Genomic DNA, 18,494 nt, shown 5'->3' on the forward strand with positions numbered 1-18,494 from the left:
ACAGGTTGGTACATGATCTAAGAGTAATCAACACTAGTTGATGCTGAGATATCAGTTGTGCCAGATCAACATACACTACTGTCTGACATTCCACCTAGATCTCAGTAGTATACAGTGGTTGATTTGTGCTCAGCATTTTTCAGTGTACCTTTGCATCCTGACTCCCAGTATCTCTTTGCATTCACATACCAAGTTCAGCAATATACTTTTACTAGAATGGTGCAAGGATATTGCAAAAGCCCATCTGTCTTTAACAGAGTACTCTCTGAAGACTTGCAACATTTAAGTATAGACAGCGCTTTGTATGTGGTCCTTTTTAGCACTTTTTATTCAGTATGTCGATAACCTGCTCCTATGCAGTCCCACAAACGAACAATGTGCAAAAGACTCAATGGCCGTCCTAAAAGCCCTAGCACAAGGAGGCCACAGGGTGAGCAAAGACAAACTGCAGTTATCTCAAAAGCAGGTTGAATATCTAGGCAGAAAATTGAGCAGTGAATGCTGAGGGGTGTTTTTCAGGCCCTAAAAAGGGATTTACAATAAGCCCCAGCATTGGGCACCCCAAACTATAAGAAACCATTTAATTTGTACGTGCCAGAGCACACAGCTTTTGCCAGTGCCGTATTAATGCCAGAAACACCCGCAGGTAAATAAACATTGATATATTTCAGCACCAAAATTGATGCCATTGAGCAGGATATGCCACCTCACTATCAGGGATTGGCAGCAGCGGCATTTGCCTACCAAAAAGTTTCCCCTCTAACATTGGGGCATCCAGTGATGTTGTATACATTGCACCAGTTAGATGCAATGCTGGCAAGACCCAGATTTGTGCAACGGTCAATCCAGCCACCTAGATATTGTTACCAAGATGTTTCACAATTGTACTAAACAAGATGAGGCTTACCTACAAGCTTGGCCAGATATGCATAATCAGCCAATCGCAGCAGATTTGACGCTATTTGTTGATGGGACGGGAAGTGTTAGCTAAAAGTCAGGTAAACAACTTTATGAAAAAATGTCAGGGGCTGCGTTTCTTTCAGCTCATTTTGTTTAATTTATTTTGTGTTTTCTATCTTCTCCTTTAGCGTCACATGTTGAAGAGCTTCCATATAAAGTTATAATCCTGTGGCTTTGGAAAATGCTCTGCCACTTATCCCTCGGTAATTTAAGCTTTTTGCCCGAGACTGTCTGCTCCTTGTCTCTCAAATTGGAACTTAATTACACAAGAGCTTTGGTGTACTCTCCTTCGCAGTAAAATAACATGTTTAAAACTGACATAGTCTTGGCGAGCTGATAACTGATATGGGCATATGGCCATATGTCACTTTCAAATAAACGGTCAGACTGGGTTCCAGATATTCACAATATGGTCTCCAATTAGTTAACTGTATTTTGATCCTTCACATAGCATATAAAAATGTGTCTGGTGCTGCCCTCTTGTTGTCATGAGATTCAGCTCAGATTTTTCCCAGGAAATCAATTACACTTCGTGTACAAAAACAGACAGGTTTTAATTAAATACTCCAAATTAAAAAAAAAAAAGGCAAACAATTTCCATTTGTTCTCATTGTTTTAGTTTCTATTGCATTTGAATGATCATATTATCCACAGCATAAAGGCATTAATCTACATTTTAGGTATATTTTGTCTATCATTCACGCATGGCATTACAAACAATAAAGTGCTTTTTAAAATAACCTTCTTTTTAACCAATCTAACATACACTGAGACGATATCTGCGACCCTCTTCAAGACAGTGGAATTTGTCACATACATGTGCAAGTACACATTTATACACAAACACTCAATCCCACACATGAGCAGGCAATAGTTTCACCCTGCAGTTCACATACAGTGTATGCTTAACTCTGTGCTTCATACTCTAAATGGTCTAAAGTTTACAGGTTGATTGAGATTATCATTCTACTAAATACTGTTAAGTATAAATTTGTCATTTTTATTTATTTATTTTTTTTAATTGTCCATTGTTCTCCATCTTTTCTGTTTTCTTTTTGGGCAGGTTTGTGCGACAGCGCCCACACTGGTGATACATACCGTTTCCATCATATTAAGAGCAGGTAAGAGTCGAGCTGAATCTGCATAAAGGGATATGAGCATACACACACAAACACACAGATGCCAAGACACAAAACACACTCATCAAACCCTGTTTTGACCCCTGTATCTGGACAGCTTGTCTCTTGTCTCAAGTGTGAGCCATGTGTTTCAGTCAAATGTACAGTTGTTGTAAAAAAAAAGCTTTGTGTACTCTAGGTTCCATCTTTAAAATCTGTCACACACATTGCAACTACTAAAAAAATGAAATATTCCTGCTGGATTCCCAGGGTTTTCGTGGCGCTAACTGTTTCAAAAGATTTTTTATTCTTACACAGATGTTCTAATAAAGTCCTGAAATAATACTTAATACTGAACTATACTTAGTGTGCTATACAGCGTACAGTGTAGAGTTGTCCTCATGCACTGATTATAAATTGTGAGTACATCCCTGTAAGATTTGGGGTTAGTGCTTGAGCCAAGACTAACTGAACAAGTGCCATGGGGCAACTTTCCACCATATCGTGGCTGAGAATCCCTTGATGCCTTGCGGTCTATTTCTTTTCTGTGTCTCTGTCTTTACATTGGCCACACATACGCACTTGCCCACATCATGAGACAAGGGGACCACATCACAGACAAGGAGAAAGAAGGAATTTCAGAGAAAACACCATTGATTTCTACACCTTGTGCCCCTTTTTCCCACTGTCTTTCCACTGATTCATCGTTTATGCTTGTGTTTGAATTGAAAATGACATCAGAGGAAAATGATGATTTATCAACACATCACAACATCACTGATAACTGAACAGGCAAAACTGCAACAAAATAAAATGAAGGAGTCTGTTTTTTCAGTTGGCTGTCTTCACAGATGATTCAGTGAGACTGTCGAAGTTATTTTCTTTTTCTTTTGCCATGACGTGTAATTTTGATCTCACCTTTACCATACAATCTAGTCCATTGTGCTCTATATCTGCCACATCTTGGATAAGCAGCCCAATCACAGGGCAGGAAAACATAACATCACAGCCCATGATGTGTATCTGAAAGCTGACAATGTAAGAGTGGCGTGGAGCTGCAGACATGACTGACAGTTTAACAGTGTCTCCCTTTATGATCACGAGGTCCGTTAGCAGTTCAGGAAGGCACATAATATTTCAGAGTGCTCTCCAGTGATTAGATGAGATTTATGTCTTGCTGTTTTGAGTGACAGGCACTTGAACACCTTTCTGTCCCGTTGCTATGGATACAAGCGATGGAGAAAGAACATATTAGTCACATACAATATTAAGTTGCACCAAGTATAACCAGAGGTCATACTGTGCATAAACATGCCAGGAAAAAAAGTGAAACTGACACTAAACAATGACTGTGAAGAAACTTACCCAATCTATATTTTTCTTTAGCCTCTGCTCTCTCTTTGGCATCAAAGTACCAGACTGTGATGGCATATCTGTAAAACGCAAGAGGGGGAGATTGAAATAAGACTAAGACAAAATATAAGATCTTTTTTGGATACATGATATAAATCTGGTTCAGAAATTAGAAATCTTCTAGTGTCAAAAGTTGACTGGGTTTCAGTTTGAGGCAAAAATGCCCTTCAAAGTCCCATCAACTGGCTGTGGTATAAAATATAAATATATAACAATGACCCTGATAAGAAAAAATATAGAGTTTTGCATTTAAATTTCCGTAGAGAAATGGCGCTGCTGTTTCTAAGCCTAACAATGACCAAGCAACATTTTCTGTAGACGTCTCTGTGTGTGAGAAAAATTGTCTATCACTGTTATTCTGGAAAAGTGGTGCTTGAATAATCTGTAAAATTGAAAAAAAAAAAAAAACAACTCAGATTTTAGTAATTAAGTTTTAAATACCAATATGTAGCTACTGGATTTTATAAATGGATAAAATGAAAAAACAAACTGAGATAATGGACAAAATGCCATTACATTACAAACAATGTCTCATCATGCAGGTCATAAAAAGTGAAGAGCAGACTAGCAAGTGTTTCGGGCAGCAGAGAGTTAATCTCTATGGTTTCCATTCTCTCCTGTGGGGCTGTGTTGTTTATTCCTGTCTCTCTTGTCTGTGCCTCTCCAGCACGAGTCCTGCAATCGAACCTTCCTCCCCTCTCCCTCCCACTGACCTCCTCAGGAAACACATACTTCCTGCCTCCGGCCCCACCTCGCCCCCCAGCAGTCAGATGGAGAGGAGAAGAGAGGAGAAGAAATGCAGGAGTGAAAGGGTATGTGTAACGTGCCCTCGGTTGACTATTTGGTGCTATAATGTAACTATAACTACTGTAACTACTGTAACTACTGAAACTACTGTAATTACTGGTTGAATTTATGAGAATGCAAGCATCACTGACAAAGTTGTCGAGTTTGGTGGTTCAAAGTGGGGAAGGCCATAAAAGAGGAGAAAGGGAAGGCGAGGCTCGATGCTATAACACAGATTCCTCTTTGTTCCCCTTTCTTTGTGTGTGTCTGTGTGTTCTATCTTTATTTAACCTGTTCAGCCTATTTATTAAATATTTATAATAAATCTACTTGGGATTTGTGGGCAAAAAGTGTACAATTATTTCATAACTCACTGAGATTTTATAGTAAATAATTATAATAATGACAAAAATGATAATTTTGCTGTTATGCATGTGCAGATATAACTAATTATAGGGCAAGCTTAAACATGCCCGTATACACAACTGAAAACACTGGGAGTGTTCTCCGTCTGTTTCCGAACGATATCCAATCATTTCACAACCTTATATGTATATATATTTGCGTGTGTGTACGTACTGTATTGACAGTACAAGAGTTACTAACCGAGTGGCGTAGGCTGGCTTGACTTCATGTGGGTTCCTGCGGTCAGACCAGAAGATGAGCAGCCGGTCGAACAGAGGTTCGATGTTGGCTACCACATTTTTGCCTTCAGGGTAGATCTGCAACAACCCTCCTTGTTTCTACAAAGACAATTACACACAAAAAACACAGTGTCTTACTTGCAACATACATACTGTATATATTTGTAGCCATATGGAATTTTGGAAGGATAGTAATTCCTTGAGGTTGATTAAAGTGTACCTTTTCGTGTTCTTGTTAAGCATTTTAGGATGTAATCAAGTTATTTAATGTATAATTTAACCAAATCGCCTTTAAAAGGACGCTTTCAGTTACACTGAAAAGGCATAAAGTATAATAATACCAGAGGCACATTAAGGTTATATCAGCATGAGGTGTGTTTTCAGACCGCCCTGGACATATAGTTTTTATAATGATCCATACTTACATATATAAGTTAAACTGATATTGATAATAAATGTACCTTCACATCCCAGTTCTTGTTGAGATAGTAGATGCATGTGATGCAGCGTCCATCGCCGTTAGGGTTGTCAACATGGCGGACATACCCTGCCCCGTTACCTGGATAACAGGCAACCATGGCCTAAAAACAGAAGAAATGGGATCATAAATTGTGCATTTGTGTCCACTTTAGCCCATACGAACACTTTATGCAGCGTCACATCTAAAAAGTAGCTGTGACATCACGTGTTGATGACAGTGAGTTAAGCATTTTATTTTCTTTACCAAATATACTGGCTTTAATGAAAAGTGAATTGTGTCATGGATTATTTGACAAGCAGAGAAAGGAAAGCGTGAGCGATGAGTCCACTGATCTCGAACGGCTACAGTTTGAGGAACTACAGGTGACCAATCCGCCTTTAGAAATATCATTTAGCACAAGGGAGAGGCAAAAGGCACCTCAGTGACTGTGTGGTCTACACTCCAACTTTCGCTGGTCCATCTCTTGCCATTTGGCTTTCCCACTACTCCATAGTAAACTTTCTTTCCAGGTGGACTATTTGCATATTCTGTATAACATTCCATAATGTAATGTGTGCAACACATGTAGTCACAAGAGGGAGAAGCACAGAAATGTTGTTCTCAGCTACGAAACGATCTGCAAATAGGGCATCCATGTTCAAACAATGGTCTTGCGCTGGCATTTCCCCTGCTTGACGTCTATGCGTTGCAGGCTGTGAGACCGCTGCTTTCTCTGGAGATTCTGAGGGAAGCGAGACCTGCACGAGAGCTCCTCAACCAGTGCACCTTCCAGACCAGGGCCACTAGAAGACCACCTGACTGTAAATGTACCGTAAGCTAAGAGACAGAACTACACCAGGGTCAAAATGAGCTGAGTCCAACGTTATGTCAGTAAGTCTGAACCACAGGAACATGCTCATGTTTCAGGCTGTAGTTAAAAGTCTCTAGTTAACGGTCTCCACTGGCTGCAGCTTTCAGTTTCTGTCTCAGTAGCGCTTGAAATGTCTACACCTTATTCACTTACTGACTGACATCAGCCCGTACTGGCACAGAGGGATTCTAGGTGTTGACAGCAGCATTTATAGTAATAACCTCTCTATTATGTCTGCAGACTGACTACAAAAGGAAGATACTGTCACTGTCTTGACTTATAGTGTTCTGCATGGGAAGCAAGAGTTTCAATATCAGAGTCCGTGCATCACTTCAGCTCAGCTCTGTGACACTGTCATTCATGATGAACAGGTTCTGCGCTGCTGCAGTATCGATTTAACTTGTCTGACTCTATCATTTAAGCTTTATTACTACACCGTGAGAGCCTTAACCCTGAGGAAATCAAAGAGCGCTATCCTAGCTTTCTAAGACAAACGCACCTGTCCTCGTGTTGTTTGTGAAACTCAAGCAAATGTGGCGGTACGTTTTGTGTAGGAGAGCTGTGGCCAGAGAGCTAGTTGCCCTCCTCCTCCTCCTCCTCCTCCTGTGGTGTTTCCCTCCTCATTCTCAGCCAAGTGAGTTTGGTTGTATTGTGTGTGACTCTGCTCAGCCACCATTGTCAGCTCTCATTACTGACCAACGCTCACAGTCAGAGCTCATTAACCTCTAGAACTTTTGCTCCGGGCTCCAACTGACAACCAGACCTGCTGTGTCAAGTTGAACATATCAAATGTGCGCAAAGAAAAAAGAAAAATATGTGTATGCACATGACGATCATTAGAAACATTAATGTAATCCGAATGTGATTTAGAGTAATTGGAGCCTGTCACAGGAAATGAGCTGATCACACTGTGAGCCAGCTGTCGGTGATGGGGTTATTAAAAAAAATGTACTTCCAAGAGTGTTGTGATTTTTGTTTTTTTGTCTCTTCATTTGTCTGAGTGTTTTTTTACACATGACCATGGATGTACTGTACATGTGTTTGTTTACTTTCCCGTTTTTGAATTGACATGACAGAGAACACAAATGCAAAATATCCCTCTGTACCTCCACTTGCTGACCCTGCATTACCATCACAAGCTGTGGCAGTAAAATATAGTGCAGACAGAAGTCTGCTTTCAGCACAGTGCTGTCACTGTCAAGTTCACATATGACCTGCTTTTGTTCGTCTTGTACAAAACTGATAAAAGCTGATACTCTGTCTTGTGGGGGTTAACACCCTTTTGTACAAGATCTGTTTTTTAAAAATGTAAGTGGATGTTCATGCTCCATATTTATGAATCACTGTAAAAAGCTGTTTTCACAATTGTTTCAAAACACACAAGGAAAAATGTCCATTCTATTACAATGATTGCTCTCATGAAAAGAAAACGTCTTTAGAAGTGTTATAAAGTTATTTGATGATTTTAACCTTACCACAGTACAAAATGCCAGTACTAAGGTTTAATGGGTTTTATTTTCATAAGAGCAGTTGGTTATCATTTGACTCTTGAATATTGAGAAAGGGAAACTACATAAATCTTTTATTAAATAAAAAAAATACAATGTTGAAGGATTTATTTTCTCTATACACATATAAGGATGAGAGTAATTATTTTGGGTGTGCATATATTCAAGGAAGTGTGTTTTCCCAGCAATAGCTTTTTTCTTACTGGGAATAGTCTTAGCAAATGCAGTTAACAACAATTAACGTGTATTATGCCACACCAGACAGCTCAGCCCTAGCCTGCAGCATAAACAAATTACACACACAAACACACACACATAAACATACACAGTGTTTATGTCAAAGTTTACACAAGACAGACATATCATTTAGGAAGAAGGTTATGAAATTTATTCTAAAGCAGGCATTAAAAAGTAGACCAGTTTCATATACATCCACACTATTTCAGTCTCCTTCACACAAACACAGACACACACACACACATGCCCGTACACACAATACTCAGGCACACAGCGTGACACAGCACGTCTCGATCCTATCTGTCGTTTCTGCCCTCCTCACTCCTATATCTCTGCTGAGATCTGTGCCCACAGTAAGTTAAAGTCTAATTGGCACCAACCACCTGTCTGCCAGGCACCAGCATTAACGCCCTAATGGCAACGCTGTCAAGGTGATGGTGGGGCAGGCAGAACAATCTGTTCTGGACAAGAACAAAAATAAACTCCAATGCTGGACACATATTCTGATAAGAAGAATGATGGTGGAGCCAGGGGTGAGGAGGGGGAGAGGGGCAAGATAAGGCTGAACAAATACAGGAGTGAGAGAGAGAGAGAGCATATGTATCCGTGCGGGGAGGAGCAGGGTTTAAAACAAACGAGGACGTTGCTGGTAGACTGCAATGATGGTAGACTGAGGAGAATTTTGGAAACAAAAATTCTCACTGTGGGGTTTTGGGGGCAGTTTTGGTTCTGTGATCATTCCGTGATTAGATGTTGCAGTTTAAAAAATATCTCTTATTTGAATATTCTTATTATTCAAACTGTGTTGTACTGTGTTAGAGTTTAAGATGTTAAGTTTGCTGTAAGCTATTGCCCGTTTAAGGTAATAAATGAATACAACATTAATCATTTCCTGTTACAAACAAAGGCAGTGTGGTCAAAATACTTTAAGAGGAACAGCCCTTGAGGAAATCTTGTTACCTAGGCAGAGGTATTTCTGTCAGTAAAATGTGCGGCATAAGTGGTTTAATATAACAAAGAGTTTAGTGTTCTTTTTTGAAGATAATAACAGCTGATAGGACATTTTGTTTGATCAAATCAGATGAGAAGACATCAATATGACTATGCCATGACAGAATTAAGAACTAGACAAAATGGTAATTTCCTCAAGCAAACTCTAAAAGGCTCAAAACATTGTGAGAGAGTCCTCAGGCTCTTCTGAATTTCACAGTGGGACAGCCTTAAGCCCTCGTGGGTTACCGAAAACATGTAACAAAATCTGTGAGTCCAAGATCATCCTCAAGGACACTTGAGCACTACAGATGTTTGCCGTCTCCAGGGTTGAGTCACCAGTCGAGTCACTACTTGTCAAGCAGCACTGCCATTTTACTTAATTTCCACAGCTGATTACTCTCAAGCAGCCTGGATGACTAAGGATGTGATATACAGTAAATCAGGATCGTCTTGATTCATAGTTTCTAGGAAGGAGATAAAAGTCTGGGTGAACTCTCAGCTTATATCTGTGCGGTCCTTCCTGGTTCATGTCATTGCCCATTGTTCGGCTGGACTCACCTCTAGGATACTGCTTCTACAGACTGGTCAATAGTTGTCTGGGTGTAGAATATAACCGGCAAGTTCAAGACACTGTGTGTTTGTGTGTGTGTGTGTGTGTGTGTGTGCGTGTGTCTGAGAGAGTGTGAGTGTGTAAGAACTGGAGGACATAATAACCAACCCTTTAATCCAAGTGACTCTCACACTTAACATCAACTGACATATGTTCCCTTCTGGGTTTACTGCAACATAAACAGCAGCGCTGGACTGGTTTAAGCTTACAGAGAAAACTGATCTATGTGGTTTTGAAGGTAGGTGTACTTTTTACCATGAACGTTTCATCACTAAGGTTACGAAGTATCAGCCTAAAGCACCAACTAGGGTAATATCTGCTTGTGTGTTTGTTTCTGCAATGTCCATTGTAGGGATCTCATGAAAACCGATACTTTAGTACCAAGTTATGCCAAAATTCTGAAAATGTGACGGTACACGTTTTTGTACCGCAGATGTTGTACAGTAGATGCGATTCTTCCGGGACTGACGAGGGCAGCGTAACCCTTTCAGTTTTTCTAGTCTGACATCAAAAGCAAAGGGAAGAAGAAGAAGAAGGAAGGAAGACACAGTAACAATGAAAACAACGCATGGAATGGCAGCCGCAAGCGTGGGTGCAGCAACAGGTCCGCCGCAACTTTTGGAAAAAAAAGCACAACAAGAGTCGCTGCATTTGAGGTGCTTCATCAACCAGTATGGAAATGCTGCCACACAGTATTTTGAATGAAAGGAGTAAACACCTCAAACTTATCTAAGGACCTCAAAGACAGGTCTGTACACAGGAATCAGCGGGAGTGAGTTTCAATTGTTAACTTCATATTAAAATGTTGTCAAATGTTTGTATTATGAAATGTTACCATTATTATTTGTGAATTGCAACAGCTGGCATCTGTTACAGCAATGCTCCACACACAACATTCACAAAGGCTGATGTTGTCTTGTTTAGGCTAACATAGCGACAGCTGTTAGCCTAAACAACTGTCATCACTAAAGACAGTTAGTAAGGCTACCGTTCAGTCTGTCAAAATAAAACAATGACTTGAATTTTTTCACACTATGGGTCTGTCACCATGTTAGTCAATTTAAACTACTGCTAGCACACTTACTATATGGAGATGTGTGTATGTCGTGGTGTCGAATGTGTTATTGAGCATCATGGAATTTCAAGTAGTGTTGGTACTGACTACCAAATTTCTGGTATCATAACATGCCTTGTCCAAAGGTTGGTAAAGCATAATTTGCACAGATACATGAGAAAAAAATAAAAGCTTGGTTGTTTTTGGCAGTCACCATATTTGGAGGTCCCTGCTCTCTGTACCATTCGTCTGTGATAAATGTCGGAAATAGCATCATGATCAAATATTCAGGTTTCATCTTGTATTTATCTTATGGCAGTTATTTCTTTTGTGAACATAAGGCAAAAAAAAGTTGGAAAATGTGCTCAGCCCTTATGAGTCGATCCAGACACTCGTTATGCATAAGTCACTACTGAACGTTAGGATGGCGCAACGCAATTGTGTGTGTGTGTGTGTGTGTGGATGCATGTGTTTTGGTATTTATTCATAAAAACACAAACTGAACTGCTTAATTCACCCAGTTTTTGATTGTAATGTTGATGGACACAAATGTCTCACAGTGACATGCACAACAAAATTTGAGGCACTGTTCACGGCCACCCAAACGCAAAAGAAATATCACATGGCAGTGCAACCGCTCCGACAACAGCATTGCATTTAAAATAATGGGCTGGAATTGCCCCAGGGGAATGCCAAGATAAACACAGACTGCGTCATTAATACGGTCTTGGAAGCAAATATTAACCAGTAGTGATTTTGACGGTCTTCATTTGTAACACTAGTTCTGTTTACCCTCTGCATTGTCTGAATGCAAACTGAAGTAAAACCAAAATGGCAAATTTATCTGTCCGTCGATGCGTCCAAGCGAGCTAGCTCAGAGCTCTGTAGCCGTATTGTGTGTTTTAGTGTATGACTTCTGACTCCTGCCTGCATGGTGGCACTGCTGAGCTCTGGGGAGGGGCATCCGAGGGCACACTGCTGCAGCAGACACTGTCATTATGCCGAAGCTCCTGCTGCATCGCCCCTTCTCGCTCTTGCTCAGCGCCATCCTCCCACTCCCCTCCACTCTCACCTCCAGTCTATCCCTTCCCCCTTCATGTATCTTATTCCCTATGCTGAGTTGTTCAGCTCTTCCCCATAATGCAAGACTTTCCCACCATGACCTTGCGCCATATCAACTGAATTACTATACTTTTTGTTAACACTATGATCTTTCCTACCGTATGTCTCAAAGACTGCAAAATCTTGCTCCTGCTGACTAACAGGAATCACGGTACAGAATTATTACTCACTGCTGTTGAGGCATTATTTTGGGCACTGCCAGCCCTTCCCTTTCTCTCTCCATCTCTTTTATACACAATGCGCAGCTCTACTCTGTATGGACCTGTTACCAAGGTAACGGTTGGGAAATATTTTGTCCAAGTAGCGAACAAGGCGGTTGATAAGACAAAGGAGAAAGGGAGTGAAGTATAGGACTGGGGAAAGGAAAAGGAGGTCAGAATAAGAGACAAGAAGGAAAATTTTTTAAAAAGGAGGAATGCATAGGAAAAAAAATAGGTTGGGGGATAATTGTCACTGGACAAAGAGGAGAAGGACAGAAAAGACGCAGTGACCTTCTATCTAGCTGTACTCCTCCCAGATCCTCCTCTTTTCTTTTCCTATCACTTCCGCGCTCTCTGGTGCACACTCCATCACTTTATCTATCACTATACTATATCCTGCACATCTGCACAAGAACACCCAGCCAGAATATTTTGTACTGTACAGCACTGAACTTTTTTTTTTCATGTACCAATGGCAAATCAAGTGATCTGGAAAGGGAACAGTTCAATGTGGCAATCTAACATTTTTACTGGGAATCACTCAGTTAGTCATCCTCATGCCACATAAGACAGAATTAATAACTTAGTAGGCAATAGCTGAACACAACATTGCACTCTATAGAATAAAATAGTGTAATATAACAATCTATAAACCAGAATAATCTTTCTATGCACCCCCTGACTGTTTTCTGACCTTATATAAGCACCTCTCCGAGTGAAACAATGACAGAAACTTGCATCAACACATTTTATATTCGCTTCATTACAGTCTGAACTGATCAACAGCAAAGCAGCAATCAAACAAAGTTAGTTCTTTCCCTCAGTTTTTATATCTTTTCCTTGGGAGACACTCTGCACGGTAAAATTCAACTCAGGAGTAGGCAGCGGTTCCGCTACGCTGCAGATTTGCAGAGAAACTTAAGTATGAAAACAGTCATGAAAAATTAGACACATGTTGGCTCACCTTTTAAGCAATGGTTGCCTAACTTCCCTGGTTTGCTTAGATTTTTGTCAGATTTCAGAGTAGGCATGACTTTGACCTAAAGGCAGCACAATCAGCCCATGTTCAAAAGAGCAAAGGCTGCTCCTGTGAGGCAGACCCAACCAGCCCCTGTTTAAACACCACCTAAAGCTTATGTAAATGACTACAATTGTAGAAAGGGCATGGTGCTATGTGTGACATTACACAGATGGGGTGAACGACGCTGTGGGGCCATTACATTAGGAAGAGCGGAGGGAAAACGTTAGATGATTCTATCAAGCATGGAGATGGGTAGAGAGAAAAGCAGTACCCACACATGGTAGGAAGTACTTTTAGACAAATTCTAATGTCTGTGTGTTAATTTAGCTGTAGTCATTTAATATGAATAATGGCAACTTTTCTACAAAAAATGCTGCACATATATTTTTAAACATTTACTCAATAGTCTCACTTCCAGCCCTGTAGATTAAGATAGCCGCAGTAAACCTGGGGTTGCCAGATTGCAGGCAACAGCTTTCGCCTAATTTCCCGATGTGTCCACTTTTCAGATCAGATCGGAAATGGCATCCATAAAGAGCCCTCCTAGATTTATTTTCCAAATTAGGCATAACAATTTGACACAGTTAGACCTGTGTAAAACAGAATCATTCACAAAATTTCACTCTTAACCACTTTTTTGGACTTTCATTTGGGAAATGTGCAGTTTGATGCTGAAAGCTGAATTAACATTTATTGAGACCTGGTGCTGACAAATGTTTAGAACCACACCAATCTGCATTGTCTGGATCTGTTATACTTTAAATCTTGACTGAACAAGGGGGTCTACTGAAACAATGAGCACATGTTGGGTAACAGTCAAGACTGGCATGTAATGGTTAACTCAAAGCTGATAAGGGAAACAGGCCATGACACTACAGTAGATCCTGAAAAGAAAAACCATAGTTATAGTATACAGAGCCCCTAACACAGAGAGAGACAGGTCGAAAGGTAGAAAGTCTCACGAACAAGTTCTTAATCTGAGTGTTTTTCACTCTATTGCACTGTTTTCCATGTTTCAAGGAAAAACATAAGCGAAGACAGGAGGGGACTACAAATAGATTAAAGATGGACTTGATGGTTTGTCCTGGAAATAATATCGATAACTGTGTCCAGCACAGTGAAAACGACTGCCTGCCAGGCCATCTGTGGACTATGATGAAGAGGGATAAAAAAAAGTTAGTCCCTTTAGTGTTTACAGCACTATCTTCAGTGGTGTGCAGTGGTAATTGTGCATGGCATTTGAAAAATATCAACGGAAAAGAGAAACTGAGGCTTGTACTGTAGTCTCGGTAAAATAAAGAGAAATCATGCAGTTCACATGGCATGAGATATGAAAGGAAACAAACAAACAAAAACACACTTTCCTACCACGTCAGTGCCATGTTTGTATGGGTGAAAGTAGTGATAGAAAAAGTCTTCAAAGGCAAGGTTATTGTGATGGCAGAGGAGATACAGCCCCAGAATTTTTTTTTTTTTTCCGCCTAGGTACAACTGGTATGAAGGCAGGGACAGGGGCAAATTTAGGCAGGCCTAAACCTAGACACAGGGCCGAGTTAGGAGGAAAGCTCAGCCCACAGCCCACCTTATCACGTTCAAATGTGCCACATACACAGCAGGGCTCATCCTGACATCCTACCCGCTGCTCTGTTCACTGTCCCACTGTTGTGTGTGTGTGTGTGTGTGTGTGTGTGTTTGCCTGGCTGCATGTCAGCATTTGAGAAGCAAAGATGGGGAAGAGCAGACATGGCACCAGCCACATGCTCAAACACTCCTACATCGGCTGTTTTTGGGGCCTCTGTTCTCTTTGACATGTAACTTGAAAACATACCCCTCCCTCATCTCCTCTCAACACTGAGCCCACCTGTCTCCACCCAGCGCCTGCTCTCACCTTAGTGCGTCCATTGATGACACAGTCCCCCAGCTGTCCATTGGCAGCGCTGTATATGACGGCCTCATCAATGTGAGCCATCAGCGCGCCGATGCTCTTGCACCCGAGCTCGCGTCCCTCCACCCAGGCAATCTGGTCGCCCCGGATGCTCCGAGATGGAATGCTCTTCTGGCTCACTAGCTGCCCGCCCCGAAACTTCCCGCTGCGGTTTAGGACCTCCACCTCCTCCAAGACCCTGTCGCCAAGCTGAGGGCCGAGGAAGTTGTCCTTCACACAGATGCCATAGTATTTCATGCAGGGGACGATGTACTGCTGTGCTATGCGCTCTGCTGACCGGCCAGCCCCTGCAGGAGGTGGTGGGGTCGGGATGCCGTTAGCCTCCATGGGGGAGGTCTGGCTGGGTGCAGCCGGAAGGCCTGAGGAGGCCGCATTATGTCCGTTGTGCTGGTTAGTGTGTGGGGCAGGAGGGGTAAAGGGAGATTGGGGACTTACACATTGCACATGATTGATAGTCATTTGGTTGCTATGGGAACTGTTGCTGCAGTTGACAGTGACCATGAGCGGGGCCACCCCTCGGGCCACTCTGGGGGCCTCTGAAGATTTGTGAGAAACACTTCCCTCGGTCAACTTTCTGCGCTTCAAGTCTATGTCTCCCGAAGCAAAAGCAGGATCCACAGAACCTCCTAACCCCGGTGGCCCTATCACGAGACCATTAAGAGTTTCTGACCCCAAGTCCCGGTTCTCCCCACCCCGCCGTTTCTGCTGTTGCACCTGCCTACCTTTCAGGTCACCATTGATCCTCCTCATCACTAAAGGGCACTTCTCATGAGCTGTCCGGTCCCCATTCTCCGCCAGACAGGCTCTGCTGGTGAGGGGGTAAATAGGGCCCCCAGTCACTCCCGCAACCCCCTTCATTTGCGCGGGGTACCCGTTCGGTGTGTGAGCCAAAACGCCTGCGTGGCTCCCCTCCACGGTGGCAGACGGAGACACCACCCCGCCGTTGTAGAGCGGCACGCCGGTTTTGGACTGCTTCGTCGGCGCTGTGACTCCAGGGGAGTCGGTCTGAGAGGCCAGACCCGCGAGTAACTCCGCGGCCGTCGGACTCCCGACCGGCGCCGCGCAGAAGCCGTTAAGCCCCATGTCCGCCCGGTACGTGTGGTGAATCTCCGCCGGTCCACGGGGGAGCTGCTGGCCGATCGTCCTTCCCTCCTGCGAGGCTGAAACAGCGACGGATCCGCGGCAAGAGCTTGGGCTTAAAAGGTCCGTGTGTCCCAAGCTCTCCATTTCATCTCGTCATCTGCTGGATGCGCACGTAGCTCACGTCCTCGCTTCATTTTCTAGCTCAGCCGCTGCTTCCTCTGATGGAGGGGAGCTCCGCCACAGGGAGAGAAGAAGTTTCTTGTCCAAGTCGTCTTCTGGCTCCTTCCTTGCCCCCCATTACTCTCATTTAATACTCTCAAGCCGTGTATTTATTTGTATCGGTCTTATAAACATTTTGGAGGCGGTGTAGGATATCTGTGGAGAATAAAATGACACATTTAAAGCTCATTAATAGCACAGTGCGGGCCACTTGTCACAGTGAGCTGAAGTAAATAAATCTACAGTGTCTTATGGTGTAACAAATGCCTATAAAGTATTTATTTAGGCCTGAAAACATTTTTAAATAGGGCGAGAAAACAGTGCCGTGTAACGGGGTTGTTGCCTATATAATCGTCCGTAGAATCATAAGCGCAAGAGACTTTCGTTAAATCAAAATTTCGTGCGTCTCTTCCTCAAGCTACGGTGTTTATTGCAGCCCTGTAGCCGAGTTTTAATCATTAAGAAGCAGGGAAAATGCTGAGGAATCGAGCCATACAATAAATCCCCGTTTGCTGACAGTTATATTTGAACCGAATTAGACCGAATTTAGAAATGAGATTAAAAAAAATTAGACAAAGTACAACATCTCTACTTTAAATACAGTCTGATACAGTTAGAATTCATATTAGACTGCGGTGACACGGCCATTCAAATACTTCGATCTGGTCTTTGTCAGTTATTGATTGCCAACTTAGCAGCCTAATGCCCCGGGTCCCTCCGTAACAGTCGAGAGGAAGAAGATCCCACGCATGTATCAATGCAGCTGAAACGCACATTTCCGTGTGTAAGAATAAATCAGATATGCAGCAAAGAACGTGAAAAAGAGCAAGCGATAAATATCCGTCCGGGAGACCACAGTCCACCGCTTACCTACGGCAGCCTACACTGATGCAGATCCTCGGTGAGCGTACGTGACAGGCTGAGAGTACGCATGTTATTTCCGGGATCGTCTTGCCCGTGTGTGCGTCCCATCCAATTTTCTCGTCGGTTATAAATAATACCCGCGGGGAGGGGGGGGGGTTGACGGCAAACCAACGGCGGCCGGCCCGACACATCCAAAAAACCCAGGAGAGGGACGGAGGGCGATGCTCGGAGCCACACAAGGTCCCCTCAATCACCAGGAGGGGGGGAAAAAAAAAAAAAAAAAAGGAAAAGTGCTCTCCGTTGTGTCGGTGAGTGCCCCCCGTTTGTGTCTGTCTCTGCCACCCCCACCTCGCTCCTCCTCCTCCTCCTCCTCCCACAGCCCGCTTTCTCCCTCTCTCTGTCTCTCTCTCTGTCTCTCTCTCTCTGTCTCTCCACTCTCTTCTGTCATCTACACGCACACGGACCACGTGACCACTACTACGGCCGACCTGAAACTGCACTAAGAGACACCGCCCCGAGACATCTATCATTACTTCATGTGTCGTTATACTGCAATATGTATAAATATTATGCGGTAACATAGCTGCTGTGATAAGCGTATGTCTTCAATTAGGGTTGTCTTGATTGTTCCTTAAAAGGTTATCATTTCTATTAAAGATCCGTGTAACATGAGCTCTTGATGTTACGCACAATGAGACTGACGCTAAATGTAAGACGCACAACCAGATGCACAACTGTCAGCATGAAAGTAACACCTGTTGGGTACCACTGCAACCCAGTACAATAGATACTGCTTTTTGCAGTAGTGGGGGAAGTATCCACACCCTTCACTTCAGCAAAAGAAGAAATTCTGCACTGAAACCAGGCCATTAGAAGTAAAAATCCTGTACTGAAAATGCCACACTAAATCTCTGTAAGTATGCAAATATACTTAAAGTATTTAAAGTTAAAATGATGCAGAGTAATGTCCCTTAGAGTTGGTTGAGTAGAGCCAATATATGTATTTACTCTATAGGGCTGGATGGTTTAACCTATTCCATTGCATATATATATATATATAATTTTTTTTTTAATATAGATTAATCACATGTTTTGTATAAAATAACAAATAACTAAAGCTGTCCAAAAATTTAGTGCAGTAAAAAGCAAAATATTTCCCTCTGAAATATAGTGGAGTAGAGCTATGACATTGCATAAAATGGAAATATGCATATATTTGTACTTAAGTACAGTAGTTGAGTAAATATATTTAGTTACATCACACCGTTGCCTTTTTGAAACTTACAACGTGCGTTACTAGACAATGAAATAAAAGGATGCATTACCTTTTCTGTTGGCATTAGGAATCAAAATATCATGGCATCTTAAGGAATCAAAGGCTCAGTG

General features: G+C 42.3%; 1 protein-coding gene across 1 annotated transcript; it reads right to left on the reverse strand.

Moving 5' to 3' along the window:
• Nucleotides 1-1,939: 1,939 nt before the first annotated feature.
• On the reverse strand, nt 1,940-17,374 carry egln2 (egl-9 family hypoxia-inducible factor 2). Its single transcript, XM_040130030.1, has 6 exons — nt 17,115-17,374; nt 14,886-16,400; nt 5,383-5,502; nt 4,884-5,020; nt 3,444-3,511; nt 1,940-3,298 (listed from the first exon to the last, which is right to left on the reverse strand). Exons 2-6 carry the CDS (start codon nt 16,167-16,169, stop codon nt 3,246-3,248), a joined length of 1,662 nt encoding a protein of 553 aa, XP_039985964.1. The 5' UTR covers nt 16,170-16,400; nt 17,115-17,374; the 3' UTR covers nt 1,940-3,245.
• Nucleotides 17,375-18,494: the final 1,120 nt, after the last annotated feature.

Source organism: Xiphias gladius, chromosome 7 (assembly GCF_016859285.1).
Source record: "Xiphias gladius isolate SHS-SW01 ecotype Sanya breed wild chromosome 7, ASM1685928v1, whole genome shotgun sequence".
Lineage (NCBI taxonomy): Eukaryota > Metazoa > Chordata > Actinopteri > Istiophoriformes > Xiphiidae > Xiphias > Xiphias gladius.

What these genes read in the sequence shown, in the direction of transcription:
- egln2 (XM_040130030.1), bottom strand. Translation starts at nt 16,169, where the DNA reads ATGGAGAGCTTGGGACACACGGACCTTTTAAGCCCAAGCTCTTGCCGC. An exon ending in ACAAGAACTGGGATGTGAAG is followed by an intron (nt 5,021 to 5,382) that starts GTACATTTATTA and finishes TTGTCTTTGTAG; the next exon opens with AAACAAGGAGGGTTGTTGCA. An exon ending in TAAAGAAAAATATAGATTGG is followed by an intron (nt 3,299 to 3,443) that starts GTAAGTTTCTTC and finishes TTGTATCCATAG; the next exon opens with CAACGGGACAGAAAGGTGTT.